Source organism: Sus scrofa, chromosome 1, assembly GCF_000003025.6.
Source record: "Sus scrofa isolate TJ Tabasco breed Duroc chromosome 1, Sscrofa11.1, whole genome shotgun sequence".
NCBI lineage: Eukaryota > Metazoa > Chordata > Mammalia > Artiodactyla > Suidae > Sus > Sus scrofa.
The window spans coordinates 95538274-95556070 of NC_010443.5; the positions used below are offsets into that span (position 1 = coordinate 95538274).

Genomic DNA, 17797 nt, shown 5'->3' on the forward strand with positions numbered 1-17797 from the left:
GGAATTTTAAATCCTACATTCTCTTCACATAGTCACATGGTCTTTCCCAATCACATGGTCACTGCCCACATGGGTGAGCAGTAGGGTCTACATTTTCCTTTACATGCACCTGCCCAAACCCAGGCCTCGGCCACCACTGCAGTTGTTATGGTACCCTTTATTTATAAATAATGTAATGATCTAATTCACAAACTTATTCAGCTGAAATCCCTTATGTCCTTGTCAGGGTTGTTTTCATAAATTCCAGATCAAAAGCACCCAAAGGGCAATGGTCCTGCTTAATCTGCTTTACAGAGTAGCCCAGTGCAGCACTACTCTGAGAGACAGTACATGGAGCCCCTACTTTTAAGATCATGATAACAACTTCCTTCCATAAAACACTGTTAAACAATGTTGTGTTAAATGTCTTTACAATTCTCCTAAGAAATAAGCTGTTATTATGAGTCAAAAAGCAAAAAAAACTGAATATCCAAGAACATATAATGTTAGCAATTACTTTAATTTTGATTATTGGAGAAACAAAAGATTAAAAAAGTAAATTATTTCCATTAAACCACATAATGAATCAATACAAATATAATATTTCAAGTCTTTCAAATAACAGGCCATGTTTAATAGCCCAAAATGTCATCAGGAGTACATACAGTCAGCTCTTTGGCCCGATAGATCACCAACCACAATCAGACTGGGTCTTTGAGAGTCACAGCCCTTGGCTGACCTGGAGGGCAAGTGGCCAAAGAGAGGAAAAGAGAATCTGAGTCAAGGGAGGAAGACAGTAAGAACGGAGAGACGTGGAAAGACAGTGGCTAAGACACCTGGACTGAGAAATGTAGAGAGACAAAACTCAAACCACTGTGCACCTCCAATTTTAAAATTGCCATCCCACGTTGTAGAAACTATGAACACTGGAGAATAAAAGAAAACCATGTTTAGGGAGGTTTAGACTTTCTCACTAAAAAATATAATTTTCTAGTCTTCTTATTTTTGTTCATTGTTCCCACCATGGTTTTCTTACTGGAACGGAGGTGAGAGAGATTGAATGACTACCAGCTCATAATTACAAGAAGTTGTAGACAACAGAACAAAGCAGCAAGCTGGAAGCCCCCTCCACTTGAGTCACATCAGATAGACCAGAAATTCAAAGGCTGCACAAAGCATGTGATTCAGCAAGTTGTTCCAATAATGTGAGGCCCTCAGTGGGTCTTTCCCATCTTTCATTTCTAGGAATGAGCAAATTTTTCACATGATAATAAATCAATCCTGGGTTCAGCAAACATGCCCCACAATACCAAAGTACAACAAGAGGAACCTCATTATAAATCAGCCCGTTTCCTCAGGAAATATCACTGAATTATTAGAGCCTTTTATTAGGAGAGCCGACCACAGAAGAGGCACGTCTCACTTCCCATAAAACATCTTTGGCTTTTGTATACATAGTTCGAACATTTGCAAATGGCTGGAAATTTCCAAGGCTTTCTCTCACAGAAAAAGTCTATGAAGCATTAAGCATTTTCATGACATAATTTGAAATCTTTACAAATGAGATGAAAAGTATACTGAAAATACACTTAACATGTTTTAAATTTGAAATCTAAAATCCATACTTCAAATATAAAATCATTTCACAAAAAGGCGATTTTTAAAGTGATCCAATCCATGAATTCCCTAATCACTGAAAAAGAATGAATCTTAGACAGTAACTCAGAAAGAAAACGGTACACATGTTAATTCAAATAGGATCTGACTCTCGTGATCAGCTAGTCTACAGAAATCAGAGAAGAAACAGGAGAAGCAAATGGCCTGGCCACTTCCCAATACTGAATGGGAAAACATGAGTTTTAAATTTAAATAGATGTGGGTTTGAATTCCAACAGAGCCACTTACTAGCTGTGTGACTTTGGCAAGTCTCCGAGCCTCTCTGAATGTGTTTCTTCATCCTCATTTTGTGAAGCTTAAGCGAGATAACATAAGAAAAGCCCTTACCATACTACCTAGGATATAAGTTCCCAAGTAAGGAATAAGAAATACTGTGAACAGGGCTGAGAAGTGAAGTAGTGCACTGAAGTCTGACCATCCTTACTGCTCTCCAAGATCAATGCCTAGGAGACGTTCGTATTAAAGTAAAAAGGTAGGTGCAGCAGTGTTTGATTACATTGAGCTTTTGTATGGAAAGCACTAGGCAGGCCAATTAAGCATTACATTGGCCAAAGACAAGCAGGCTCAAAAGTGACTGCTGGAGTTCCCATCATGGCTCAGCGGAAACAAATCTGACCAGCATCCTTGAAGACGTAGGTTCAGTGGATTAAGGATCCAGCGTTGCCGTGAGCTGTGGTGTAGGTCAGAGACGTAGCCTGGATCTGGCGTTGCTGTGGCTATGGTGTAGCCCAGAAGCTACAGGCTCTGATTAGACCCCCAGCCTGGGAAACTCCACATGCTGTTGGTGGTCCTAAAAAAAAAAAAAAAAGTGACACTAGTTTCTAGTGTCTTCCATAGCCAAATAATATCTACAAAGTTCCTGAAGGTGGTGAAAATCAAGCAGATATGCTTATGAAGAGTTTATATCCATCATTCATTCCTTCAAACACATCCATTCTGTGACAGTGACTATGCAAGGCACTGATGATGTCAACATGAAGAAGACAAGACCCTGGCCCTCAGGTGACTCAAAATCCATTAACAGCTATAGAACTAATGATAAAACAAAACAAGTTATAACACAACCTAACAAGTGGTGTGTTTGTGGTTTCACGGACAGATTCAGGGGTGTTAAAGTGTACCTATCAAGTGTCAAGAGCCATGCTAGGTGGTACAGGCATACAGATGAAGGACAGGAACTCTATTCCCAGAGGTCAGTCTGGTAGGAAGGAGAGCAGGTGACTATGACAGACAGCATTTATGCACAAACTGCAATGAGAGGAGGGGCTATCTCAACCTGACTAGAAGAATCAAGAAAGATCTGAAGATGCTGCCTGAACCAAGGGATGAAGGGACCAGCAGGAGCTCAGAAATGAGCTGCGGAGAACAAAGAACAGCATATGCCTGTGAATGAAGGCATAGAATGGTCTAAGGTGCTAGAAAACAGAATGTTTAGGGAGTGGGAGAGAGGGGAAATGATGTCACCAGAAAGAGATCAAGAACAGATGACGGTGGGTCCCAAGAGACATCCTACTATTAGACACTAGAGAACCAATGTGGGGTTTTGGCCTGGAAGTGTGATCAGAGTTGTGTTTAAAACGACGAATTGTGGGAAATGAACTGGATAGGGAGGAAGACTATGGACAGGGAGCCTACTGTGTAAGTTCAGGGGAAAGGTGATGTGGGCCAACCACAGGGCAATGGCAGTGAAGAGAAAGGAAGAGAAATTTAAGGCCATTGCAGACACAGAACCAATATGACTTGGAAAGCAACTAGGGAGTGGGGAGGGTGATGTGGAAGAGATGATACTGATGCCTGACTCTCCATCTTAGGTGTTGCCATGAGCTGTGGCGTAGGTCACAGAGGTGGCTCAGATCCTGTGTTGCTGTGGCTGTGGTATAGCCTGGCAGTTGCAGCTCCAATTTGACCCCTACCCTGGAAACTTCCATATGCCACAGCTGCAGCCTTAAAAAGCAAAAATTAAAAAAAAATCAGAAATGAATTTTGAAGATAATGGAAAAACATGAGTATTAAAAAATTATTTTGAAGAAGACCTTTTAGGAAAAACAGTCTCCTAAGGAGACTGATAAAAAAACACATTAGAACTGTTAAAATGTGGATTGGCACAAAAAGAAAGGAAATTTTTAAAAGACAGCCAAGAGTCAGTAAAATAAATTCCCAATTTGTAAAAACTAAAACAGAGAAGCTATTTTGGGGCAAGTGTAGTCAACCAGCACGTAGCACCCACCTCCAAGCCGTTCTTTCCTATCTCAGGAGATGCCAACATCACTTGCAGAAAGAGTAAGCATGGTGACTAAGGAACATGCACCCTGCAGCCAGACTGCCTGGGCCTCCTAGTTTTGTAGTCACCGGCAGCATACTCTGGATATGTAATTTAACCTTTCTATGCCTCTCTCTCTTAATCAGAAAAATAAAGATAATAAAAAATTCAGATACCATGCTGTATAGCGGAAATAATTAATTAATTAATTTTAAAAAAATACAGATAATAATGGAGTTCCCATTGTGGCTCAGTGGGTCAAGAACCCAACTAGTATCCATGAGGATGTGGGTTCCATCCCTGGCTTTGCTGAGCAGTTTTAAGGATCCGGCATTGCTAAAAGCTGCGGCATAGGTTGCAGAGGCGGCTCGGATCTGGCATTGCTATGGCTGTGGCTGAGGCTGGCAGCTACGGCTCTGATGCAACCCATGAGAAGTTCCATATGCTACAGGTTTGGCCCTAAAAGACAAAACAAACAAGCAAGTCTACTTTTATAGGAGAGGACAAAATAAGTTCTGTAAAGTGTTTAGCATAAAGTAAGTGCTATGACATGCTGACTACGGCTAAACTTCCATTCCGAAGTCCTTACGATGTCACAGACCCAACTTTGGTCTGTCAGCAGGCTGCACCCAACTACTCTGTTTTCCACACGTGCCTTCCACCTTCATCTTCAGGGGCTCCCCACTACCTCCAGCGTACAGCTCAAGCTCCCAGGTGAAGTCCAACCTTCCCAATGTGATTTCCTATCACCACTTCTCAAAATAACTGAAACAGACGGATGGAGCCACTGACCCTTAGATGAAGCCATGGTGACTTCATCCCCACATTCCCTCTAACCGATTCCAAACTGTCATTGCCAAAACCCTGTAAGGGCCAGTTTGAGGCCCTCTTTCTAAGAATCATCTCAATGATTCCACTTTTAAATTTCAATCTATCTGTTTTTCAGGACTCATCAGCACTTATGGAAATAAGTGATTAGCTCTGTGTGTGTCTTCACTCTCCCCCAAACTGGTAAATGTTTTGGGACATGGATGAGGTACTACATACTTCTTTCCGTCTTCCTCAATGATAGAACGATATGAGGGACTCAAACAAAATTCCATGAATTATAAAGAAACTTGCACGATCTTACCTGCACTGTTACAACTGCTGCTCCTTGGCACTTCTTACCACTATTGCCTCTACACTCCAAGTTCAGAGTGGTCTGCTCCTCTCGATTAACATACTGTTTGGGCATCGTGTCCAATAGCTCACTATCCAGGGCAACCTGCTGAGATTCCCGAAGAGCTGCAGTTCTGGAAAACATCATCAGGAGGTTTTAAAAAAAATAGTCTTAGGAGTGGTTTCTTGATAAGTGATAAAGGCTTCCAGTTATCCCCAGCCTGCAATAGAGAACAGTAAGACACAAGGGTTCCACAGTTAACAAAAGACCAAAGAGGTGCATGCCCAGACTTAACCAAACCCTCTCTCTGGCAGTCAAGCTAACCAGAAAGTTAAGAAAGGAAGGAAAAGTAGGAGAACTTCTTAGCCAGAAACAAAGCTCCATTTGGAATCTATTTATCAACATTCTGATTTTATCATCCTAAAGGGGTGCCTTATTTATGAGTACCAGTGACTTCTTGGGTATTAGCAACTCACACCGAGATGTGGAAGATCAGGAAAGCTAATTGTTTTACACAAGTGTCAACACTGTTCTAACACTGTGCATTTATTATTATGCTCGCCCACAGATTATAATACATGTGCAAGCAACACATATGACCAAAAACAGACACAATTAGACCAAACAATTAGACCAAAAACAGATAGGGAAAAGGACCATATGACTAAAAACAGACACAATTAGACCAACACAATTAGACCAAAAACAGATAGGGAAAAAGGGCCAATAAGAGATTGACTCCAAGGTTTTGCAAAGATAAGTTCTTTTACTTTATAAATAAACAGATGTACTCCACACACACTCCTCACAGGATCGAAAGGTAGAACCAAAACCTTGAACAGGTGATCATTCTGTTTCCACTGTGAACTCAAAGCACTAAATGACGTTCTTGAAATGTAATCAAGTATCTATGTCAACTTTTAAAAGAATTTGGAGAAGAGAACAAAGCAGTGACAAAAGAGAGTATATCTCTTTTTTCTTTTCTTTTTTTTTTTTTTTTTTTTTTTGTCTTTCTGCCTTTTCTAGGGCTGCTCCTGAAGCATATGGAGGTTCCCAGGCCAGGAGTCTAATCAGAGATGTAGCTGCGGCCTATGCCAGAGCCACAGCAACACGGGATCCGAGCCATGTCTGTGACCTACACCACAGCTCATGGCAACGCCGGATCCTTAACCCACTGAGCAAGGCCAGGGATCAAACCCGAACCTCATGGTTCCTAGTTGGATTCGTTAACCACTGAGCCACGACGGGAACTCCTAGAGAGCATATCTCTTTTTATTCCCTTCTAACACCATCCAGTCTCAGAAGGTTTCCTCAGGAGAAGCATAAGAGAAAATTTAGCTGGCACTGCACTGCTAACACTCAGAAATGCCACCACAAGGAACACGTACCGTCTATACAGTCCATGAAAGCACCACATCATTTCGATGTTTAATTAAAAGACTTGTGGAGTTCCCGTTGTGGCGCAGTGGTTAATGAATCCAACTAGGAACCATGAGGTTGCAGGTTCGATCCCTGGCCTTGCCTGGGTTAAGGATCAGGCATTGCCGTGAGCTGTGGTGTGGTCACAGACGCGCTCGGATCCCGCGTTGCTGTGGCTCTGGCATAGGCCGGTGGCTACAGCTCTGATTAGACCCCTGGCCTGGGAACCTCCATATGCTGTGGGAGCGCCCTAGAAAAGGCAAAAAGACACAAAAAATAAAATAAAACAAAAATAAAATAAAAGACTTGTCATGACTTGGTTAACAAAGGCAACCCTCTGAGTCAGTCTGGTCAAATTACCCTCATGGTGAGAAGGTAGCCTTACCCTCCTTAGCCTTCTGGAGGAGGAAGCCCTTCTGGCTGCTATTCATCCAGGCTGTCAAAGCAGCAAACACAGATATACATCCTGGAGGTCTCAGGTCTTACCTGGCCTGCTGCTGTAGCAGGTTCAAGTCTGTGCACACCAGCTGGGTGGTGTCCTTCTGACTCAGGAGCACGGCTGAGGAAATAACTGGCACAGGAGGCCTCAATGGGTGCAGAACAAGGGGAGGCTGGGGGTCTTCATGCTTCCGCAGGTTACTTAAAACCCTTTCTTTAGCTGAAAAAAAAAAAAAATTAGCCATTTTACAGAATAATGGCTCCCACTAGGTTATAATGTGCTACATACCTAGTCTGTTACATTCATAAAGAAGCTAAAGACCTAAGAACAGTTATTTAAATGACCAGATGCCTAAATGAATAGAATAAAATTATCTTTTGCTACCTGCAAGTTTTGAAGAATCACCCACAGGACTAATAATATTCCCACCAGGAACTGGGAGCTCAGGAGCCTGTGGTATGATTAAATAGAATTCCTATCCTCAAAAAGCCTTAATGATAGTTAAAGAGCTACAGTTCACAGTCCTAGATAGTTCTGCATGACCCACTAAGGTGTTCTGACTGCACACTAGAAAAGACTATCTAATGAATGACTCTAAGCAAGCTTCAGAAAGATGGTAGCCATCTTCTGGACAATGACTGAGGAAATGGGGCAGGTAGACCAGTAAGAATTTAATGGAATCATCCAGATAAACTTCACAGGAATAAGAGAAAGAAGAATGGCCATTAGGAAATAAAATTGAGTGAAAAAATCTTAACATTAGGCCAAGGTTTGAACTGGAGGGCTGAGAGTCGTGTAGTTAAAATGAATAAAGACCTGGGCATCAGCTTCTATAGAACTGATATTTATGTAATCATACAGTCATTCATTCATTCACTTATTCATTCCCACAAATGAAATCAGGCAACACATAAGAAAAATAAAGGTTAATGAAAGTAAATCTGTACCATGCAGCTCTGTACTATATGGACTCATAAATGCTTCTATATCTACACTTAGTACAGAGCTGAACACACAGTAGGTGTCCAATGAATTTCTATCTTCCCTTCCTTTGTCTTCACCACACTATACACATACTACACAGCTGGTAGGGCCTGAAGAACATGAAGGAAAATGCTGCCATGTAAGATAACAAAGGTCAGGAGAGGTCAAGGGAATTTCAAGTCAATACGTCAACAGAGTACTTAAGGGATTACTCTGAATTTCCAAATCATTCAAGATGAAGTATTCAATTTTCTATTCTTGTTAAGAAAAATTAAAGAAAATCTAATAGCCATGACTTCACTTGGCAAAAGATAACTTATATTGTTTGTAACACAAACAGATGGAATTTGACATTCCAAACAGGTCAAGTTCAGGACTTCCCTTATAGCTGGGGTTTTTCCAATGGAACTATCTATCACTCTATGCACAGAATGTAACAAAGATGGATGTTCACCACCAGATAAGACTAAGTTTCTTTCAAGCAATATTAGGTCATGACTCTGAAGGAAAATGGGGGGCTCTCTTTCCAACCTAAACTAACTTATAAGAAAAATCATGGGTGATCAAAGACAAAAAAAAAAAAAAACACCTTAATTCAAAGCATATTTAACTAGAATCACAACTCTGGACCACAACTGACAAAAAAAATTATGAAGCCAACAAATTTAAGAAAAAGAAGTTAGTGTCACAAGTTTGCAATAAGCTGTCATGGGGTGCTGAAATTTTTCCAAACACAATCTCAAGTTCAGTTGTTTGATATAATCATCATCTAACCTGCTATCATCTGAAAGAAACTTCTTACTTAAAACCTAGGCCTTAAATTTATTTAGAACTACAATCAGTACTGATCACCAGAAATAAGACAAGATAAGCAGTGACAAGCAAGATCTCTGATGACAGATAGCTCTGCCACTTCCTAGCTTTGTGCCTCGGACAAGATCCCTACCCACCTTATACCTCAGGTTCCCTGTCTGCTCAATGGGGAAACCCTCGTAGGGTTGTTGGGAGGGCTGTGTCAATGCATATAAGTACTAGGACAGTGCCTAGAACAAACTAAGGGCTTACTAAATTACTAGCTTGACTCCAGAGAGAATAATCAGTCTTTTAGGGTAGTGTTAAGGAATGTGAAAGCATTATAGATGGGAGAACACAAACAAAGACACATTCAACAGCTTCCAGACCTATAAACACAGTTCTTCCTCTCATTCAACAAGCTTTCAGAAACAGAAAATGAGAATCCATACGGTTGGGTTGAGGGCAAGTTTTATACCTTCCCCTACATATGTACCTTTCTATACTGTTTATTTTTTTTAATGAGCTCATAAAATTTTTATAATCAGAAAAAAAAGGAGGGAGAAAGACGTTGCAGGGAAAACTTTCAGAGACTTAGACAAGACCATCCAGCACCTTTATTTATATATGAGTGAACAAAAGCCAAGAGAGGTTCTCTGATCACACAGCTAACTAACCGGTCAGTGGCAGAGCTGGAACAACTTCCTGTTTTTTTTTTGTATTTCTGCCTTTCTCTGAATCACCTCATTGTTTTATACACTACACATTTAATATTTTCTTCAACAATTATATGTACAGTTTTAACATGCCTGCATTTTAAAAATATATTCAGTAATTTAAATTAATAAGGGATCCTAAATATTATTTTCTATTATTTTTTCATTGTAAAGTATGTCATAAACTTTGCAGGTTAAATGAGCTTTCATGGCCTGGCATAGAAAACTAACATAATTTATAAAATTGTTTCTCTAGAAAAACACATGTGAGAAACAACCAACTTAGAACTTTGGAAATACAATCCATTTATATGGTAAGAGTTTCAGATACAGAGAAAAAAGAGTTTATCAAAGAAAAAGGCTTCTGAATTTTCAAACTGCAAACCCCAAATAATTAAATTCTAAGTTGTACTTTACATGTTATAAGTCCACTGAAATGTCTTTTTGAAGCAACAGGAAGAAAATGAACTACAAACCACTTGATCACTTTCCCAATACCAATTTATAGGAGATATAAGGGACAAGAAAACATATTAAACTATACCACAAAGATATAATAGGCAAAATCCAGCCTGTGGGGAAACTCTATGGATCCTTTGTTGGGTGAACTATATGAGTGAGCCAGGGTTCTATGTAGGTAGAGTCATGCACATCAGTTTGGGTCTATGAGATATAACTGGAGAGTCTATGAGCAGCTTCTTAAAAGAGGGAGACTCCCCTTTCTCTTGAAAGAAATGTAAACGTACAGCTTAAGCTTAAGCAGCTCTTTTGAACCATCAGTGGATGCCAGATGTGAGAATAGTGCGACAGGAAGACAGGAGAAGGAAGGGACCTTGAAGCCTTTCAGGTCATGAAGTTACTGCACTGAACTTACCTCCAGACTTCTTTTACATGAAGCAGAAAAAAAAAACCTATCTTATTTAAGCCCTTAGTGTTTTTGGTGTTTCTCTCATTCATAGTATAACCTAACCCTAAGTAGGAGACAAGTTAACAATGAACTTCTAAAAAAGCAATTCTCACTGTGTGAACCTTAACCCTCAGTGGGTCTGATTCACTCATTCACTCACTCATTCATTCACTTACTCATTCATTCAGAGTCTGACTCATACAACTCACCCAGCAAAGGATCAGTGAAATCCAACTGCACTGACGAACTGCAGGGTGTGGAATGGGACTCAAGCTTGGTCTGCGTCCACAGACCAATGGTTTCATGAAACTCGTAATGTATACGTTCCATGTTCAAATATTCCATCCACAGATCCTAGAATGGAACAAGGACTTTAACTTTTAGGGATGAATCATGCATTCACATTCAAAACACTGTATTTAACTGTAAAATGAACCCATAAGTTTCAACATCAGGTAGTCCACTCCAAGTTCTCCAAGCATGATGATGAATGACATTTAAAACGGGCACTCTAAGAATCTTAGGAATCTCAGAACTTTTGATTATGTACCACTGGAAAAAGTAATTCTAATAGCCCCACTAAATGCATATTTATAAATTATGTACAAATTATAAACTAATAAATTATAAGACATAGATTTAAAAGTAGGAATTTTAAAGAGAGGAAAAAAAAGTAAATTGAAAATAATACTTTGGAGTTCATGTCATGGCTCAGTGGTTAATGAACCCAACTCACATCCATGAGAACACAGGTTCCATCCCTGATCTCATTCAGTGGGTTAAGGATCTGGCATTGCTGTGAGCTGTGGTGTAGGTCCCAGAGGGGGCTCAGGTCCCAAGTTGCTGTGGCTGTGACACAGGCCAGTGGCTACAGCTCTAGTTGGACCCCTATCCTGGGAACCTCCATGTGCCGCTGATGCGGCCATAAAAGACAGACAGACAGACAGACAGACAGAAAGAAAGAAAGAAAGAAAGAGAGAAAGAAAGAAAATAATACTTGGATCTGGGTTATATTACGCCCTAGGTCTCAATATCAATTTATAGGAACACCAGGGACAGAAAAAACATATTAAACTATACCATAAAGATAAAATCAGCAAAATCTAGCCTGTGGGGAAACTCTATGGACAAACTACTCAGTTTCTTCAACAAATAAACGGCAATTAAAGAAAAAAAAAGATAAGGGGAAGACCTACAGATTTAAACAGATTCATAAGAAGAACTATCAGCCAATCACAAAATGTAGACTGATTCAAACAAACTGTAAAAGTAGAATAAAACTTTTATGACATCTTTGAGACACCTGGAAATTTGAACACTATCTAGATATTTGATACTAAGAAATCACTGTTATTATATTTAAGATTTAAATGCTCTTTTTTTTTTTAATCCTCATCTTTTAAAACATGTATCAAGTGCTCTTAAGATGAGCTCCAGCATGGTGGTGGGGCTGGATAGGCTACAGACGAAACTAGACATATGATACACAGAGGCAGAGAGAGAAGGGCATGTCTATTACACTATTCTACTTTCCTGTATGATTGAATTTTTCATTATAAAAGGTAAAATAACTAAATAGATAAGACTGACAAAAACCAGAAATTCTACTATTCTCTTCCCACTTTCCAGTGAGCTGTCTTGCATATTCTGAACTATGCACTTCTCTTCTGATCACTACATATTAGAATGGTGGACTGCCTTTAATGAAAATGAGTTATCAACTATCAAGGAGCACTAAAAACTACTTCAAACAGTAATAGCTGATGAACAGATATGGACTATGGTTTCCTGGACCCTGGTTTTCTTTTTTTCCCCTGATTTTGAGTGTTCTAAGGATATCTATAAACCTAAAAATATCTTGGGCTTCTCAATTAGTACACTCCCATGATGTCCTAAATCATTATTTCCAAACCTATCATGGCATGAGGCATTCTAGACTCATAAAACTCCAAAGTCATCCAGATTACAAGCCTGAATCCTGGATGCACCGAACTGTTTGAGGTGCTTAGCCACCAAAACAATGAGTATCCAAGTGACCTATTTCCGAATCAATAATTGGTTTCAGGAGTTCCCATCGTGGCTCAGTGGTTAACGAACCTGATTAGCACCCATGAGGACGCTGGTTTGATCCCTGGCCTCACTCAGTGGGTTAAGGATCTGGCGTTGCCATGATATGCGGTGTATATCACAGACACACCTCAGATCTGGTGTTGCTGTGGCTGTGGCACAGGCTGGCAGCTACAGCTCCAATTGGACCCCTAGCCTGGGAACCTCCATATGCCGAGGGTGCTGCCCTGAAAAGACAAAAGACAAAAGACAAAAAAAAAAAAAAAAAAAAAGTGGTTGCACCATTAGATTATAAAAGTGACCAATTCAAATTAGTCAGATATGCTAAAAGAGACAGTGCCACAGCTTCACCTGCTGATTCTGCATCACTTTTGCTAGCCTGTGAGTATCATAATGCTTCGGCAGAGAAGGGATATAGGTATCTCCTTTTTGAAAATTCTCATCTTCTAGCCATAATATATATACATTGAAGAGCCTGAAAGAAAAAAAAAACATAATTATATAAAACATAAAAATATGTGCAGGCAAATCTGCAAGAAGTGACTTATATCTCTAGGAAAACTGGCACTACTGCCTAAAAGTTGGGAAGCACGTAACAGAAAGATGTTTCCAACAACCACTGTGCTCCCAAGAAGGGCAAGCAGGAGAGGAAGACAGGTCATAAATCATTTAAACACAATGCAGTAACTGCTAAAACAAAAGATGTGAAGAAAGGGTTCCATGAACTCTATGACAAAAGTAGGGTTAAAGACAGTATGCAGAAAAAACAACTGGAGAAAGTGAATTTAACACAGACCAAGGATCTGAATCTGGAGCTTTTCTTTCCTGGGCCATCCAATCACAATAAGCCTAACTGCTGGGAAAAGTTTAAAAAACATTCAAATAAACACATTTTCTTTCAGAGAAAACATCAAAAGCCATTTTAGAAGTTCCCGTCGTGGTTCAGTGGTAACAAACCTGACTAGTATCTACGAGGACTCAGGTTAGATCCCTGGCCTCACTCTGTGGGTTAAGGATCCAGCATTGCTGTGGCTGTGGCGTAGGTCACCGGCAACAGCTCCAATTCAGCCCTTAGCCTGGGAACTTCCATATGCCGTGGGTGCAGCCCTAAACAGACAAAAAAAAAAAAAAAAAAAAAAAAGCCATTTTAAATGTATACATTCGAAGAACTTGCCAGCTTTGGGCTCAATAACAATGTCCTGCCTCAAGGAATCACAAACAGAACCCACAGCATGTATGAAGCCTGTCCCCATGAAGAAGGAACACAACAAAGCTTAGGCTGAAAAGGGGGGGAGGGAAATTCTCCATTTTCCTTTCTTTCTTTCTTTTTTAAAAAGATTTAATGATGTTTCCTTTGCTTCTGTTTTGTTTTTACAAGGAACACAGTCCATTTAGCTAAGATCACTGATATTTTAAGCAGCTGTTTGCAGCAACAGGTCCCAGAGTAGTCTACAGCACAAAAATTACCGGATGGGGACCAGGAGGCAGTGTGTCTGGGCTTGACTCAGTAATGTGGAAAAATACCGCCTTTACCCAAGCAGCAGTCGACATAGGAAGAGACCCAGGGCCAAAGCTTTGAGGCCCTTAAATGGGAGAGACTGGGTCAGAGCTCGTCGGACTCGGTTACGTGGCCACTTCACAACATGCCAAAGGAAGACAGGAGAGAACGGCAAAGACTTTCTTAGCTGATCTAAATGTTCTAAGACACAGCCTTCCCACTGGTTAAGCCAGACAGAAAATAAGGTTTCCTTCAAGCCAATATGAGAAGGAGAGAAATTATTCTAGAGACTGAGAGAAGCCTTCGGGCTCTGAGGTCAGGCAAGCCTGGAGCCTCCAAGCTGGATCGAAACACTGGGTTTCCTCACCAAGACACTCTATTCATTTTATATTCAGGGTTAAATTTTATATTCAGGGTTAAATTTTATATTCAGGGTTAAATTCAGAGCCATTTTTATGAAGTCTTATTTATAAGACTAATATCTGGGTCCCCATGCTGTATAGTGGAGGGGAAAAAAAGGGTGTTGGGAGACATAACGATAAAAAAAAATTAAAAAAAAAGACTAATATCTGGTTTAGATCAAGCTTACAACTGAAAGGTGGAAGAACAGTGTGAAAAAGGACCCAAACTTACTTCAGAGTTCTTAACCTTTGGGGGGATGAAAATATTGTGCCCTTTTTCAGAAGCAGTTTTGGAAGATTTCAAATCCAGCACACCCCAGACCCATAATAGACCCTAGAATCCCCTAAAGGGTCTATTAACCCCATCTCAAGAATCTGCCTGGGTCATTTATTTCTTTTAGAGATCTATCTTGGTCGACTTTACTAGTTGTTACCTTGCTATGATCAATCATTTTGGTTTGCTTCTGTTATTAAATTAAAAAAAAAAAAAAAAACTGAAGAGGACACCTGCCCTCTGGTTTAACTGTGTTTGCTCAGACTCCAGGCACTTGACAGAGGTACATCCAATTCACTTCTCATAAGCAACATAAAAGAGAAACATTACAAAATGCAACCCTACAGTCAAAACCACCTTCCATATTCAATCGAACAGGTTAAGAGAAGAACATTTATCAGTTTGTAACAGAAATCAAGGATCCAGCACAGTACCTGTGCTGCAAATATAAATGGCAAAACAGCCAATGCCTCACCTCACAAGCTCTGTGTGCAGCTCTGGGGAGGTCAGGTAAGCAGGGGTGCCAGCCTGGCTCACTGGCGGCCCTTCACTGCCCTCTGCTGGGACGCGGAGGGCCTTGCTTGCAGCGTGGTGGAAGTCAGCCACCTCGGTCAGGCGCTTCTTCATGTCTTTCAACAAACTGATATGAGCAGGACTTTGGAAAAACCTTCTTCCAATACAACCATCTATGGGTAACCTTAAAAAATGCAAGCACAGATCACAACAGGATCATCGCAAGATGCTCCTTCTATGTGACCCAAAATCACAGTCTGTTAACAAGTCCATTTTCTATGGCTGTGTACATACCACATTAAATTAATACATATTATTTTGACCTCAGTGGTTATCATGAGGCTCCAACAAGATGGTGCATATGAAAGCAGTTTTCAGAAGAATGAAATGCTGTGCAAATTCAAAATACTATCATCACTTAGAGGTACAGAAAAGTTACAGATAGTCTTTGTTCTCAAAGAACTTGCAATCTGGCAGAAAACAGTAATGAAAAATCAACTTCTGTATGTTTCAAGGGGTGAATTAAGGGAGCGTTGGTGAACCAAAAATGGAGCTGGAGCCAGAGAGCAATGTAGTTGACAGTGACAGTAGGTTCCAGCTGGCCAGAGTCCCTTCACATCTAGTGGAAATACCAGAACCCCTAGACATAGCCTGGCCTTTGTCTAGATATCACTAAATATCACAGCCCCCTCAAACAAGCCCTATGATGGCCACACAAGCAACTTCAGTTTGGGACCGTTCCTATCTCGCTGCGTCTCCAGTGGTTCTCTGCTAAACCTGGCACAGGTTTTCACCACCCTGGATCTTGAGGGGTGGGTAAAGAGAGAGCTGGCCTAGGAATGGTCTAGCCTAATAGATGTGATACGAGAAAGGATGGAGGCTCCTAGCCAGAGAATGACTCTAACTCACAGGCCAGGGTGTGGGAACACAGAGCAGCAGAGCAGTGCAAAGGGAGGACTGATTCTCAGCAACTTAATACTGCACTGGGTACCATACCCATATTGTGGTCCTGGGCGGTGAAGATACAGGAGGAAGAACTTCTGCCAAATGAGTGGCAGGAGAGGATGGTCAGAAGGTGTGACGAGAGCCTGGTGGGCCCAACGATAAATCAGCAGCCTCTGGAGGGACGGAACGATGGGGAGCTTTAGCTGCGCCTGGGCTTTCTACAAAAGAGGAGGGGTTCTGAGCAACCAGGAAACGAATACAATTGCAAACAGTCTGCTCTTTCTTTTTTTTTTTTTTTTTTTTTTTTTTTTTGTCTTTTTGCCTTTTCTTGAGCCGCTCCTGCGGCATGTGGAGGTTCCCAGGCTAGGAGTCGAATCGGAGCTATAGCCATTGGCCTAAACCAGAGCCACAGCAACACGGATCCAAGCCACGTCTGTGTTCCACAACACAGCTCATGGCAACGCCGGATCTTAACCCACTGAGCAAGGCCAGAGATCGAACCCACAAACTCATGGTTCCTAGTCGGATTCGTTAACCACTGCATCACAATAGGAACGCCCAGTCTGTTCCAAGTGTTCCACATGAAATGCTGAACATTTGGTTTTTAATTCAATAAGAAAAAGAAACATCATATAAACCTTACTTCTCCAACCCACTAGCTAACACTTTTAACCTTAGTAGCAAGACATGCGGGGCAGCTTTTTTCTGCCAAAAATCTCACAGGGCCCAGAATTGGACTGGGTGTTAAGCATCACCTAGTCTAATCTCATTTCCATGCCCTTCCATTCTTTCACATGTAAAACACCATGGTGCATGAATAATCTGAAAGCCAGAGTGAATTTTACTGGCAAACTTTCTCAATCTCCTGCAAATTCAGATTTTAAATGGACTTTCAAGAACGATAAGTCCCTTGACAGGCTCTGAAGTCCAAAAGTAAAGTCCTCACTGTAGGATGCTAAAATAGAAGGTCTTTCATTCTAAAGCCTTATTCCAGTCTTTCTCACACTTTAGTGAGTTTAACGATCAGTTAGGGAGTTTTTAAAACTAAATTCCTGGTCCCATTTCAGACCCAGAAACTCAGACTCTCAGAAGACAGAGTCCAAGAATCTGATTTTTAACAAGCTCTCAGGGGATTCTGTTACTTTAAAACAGCAAATCCCCTTCACACATGCAGTGAACCACCTCAAATTACTAGGTTGTGACTCTCGATATTAAATGAACCTTGGGAAGGAAGCATATACTTCAATTACGCCCTGTTAAGCATTAGCTTGGTTATCGTGCTGTTCAAATATTCACAACAAAAGAAAACAGAGAAATCCGAAAGCCACAGGTGAACCCATCAGCATCAAATGTGAACCACCTTCTACCACTCAAATGCAGAACTGCTATTTGCACCTTCAGAGCTTGGTCGGGGGTCAATGCAGAGTTTATAACCAGTTCTCCTTCAACAACTCTTCGAAGCTGGGAGTCTTCTTCAAAGATGGATTCCATGTTTAGGACTGTCCACGCAAACCAGACCTACAATAACACCAGGTACAGGTGAGTGGAATGAGCTGCTACCTCAGAGAGACAAAAATACATCCTCCTCTTCCACGAATCGACATCTTTTCCATTACACTTCTCAAACAACAAATATTTAGTTTCTAAAATTAACACATAGTGTTTACACCTGTTTCTCTTCTTATCACAGATATAAATTTAGACAAATAGGTCATTGAAAAATGTTAAATTTCTTTGGAAAGGCTAGTTTAGTTAAGTGAGGAT

The 17797-nt window shown here is 40.7% G+C and overlaps 1 protein-coding gene across 1 annotated transcript in view; it reads right to left on the bottom strand.

Moving 5' to 3' along the window:
• Positions 1 to 17797, bottom strand: part of EPG5 (ectopic P-granules autophagy protein 5 homolog) — a 123016-nt gene that overhangs the window by 44495 nt on the left and 60724 nt on the right. The window contains 7 exon segments of the mRNA XM_021092525.1: positions 5049 to 5211; positions 6984 to 7155; positions 10545 to 10689; positions 12754 to 12877; positions 15051 to 15272; positions 16085 to 16251; positions 17429 to 17551. Coding sequence (XP_020948184.1) covers positions 5049 to 5211; positions 6984 to 7155; positions 10545 to 10689; positions 12754 to 12877; positions 15051 to 15272; positions 16085 to 16251; positions 17429 to 17551 — 1116 coding nt within the window.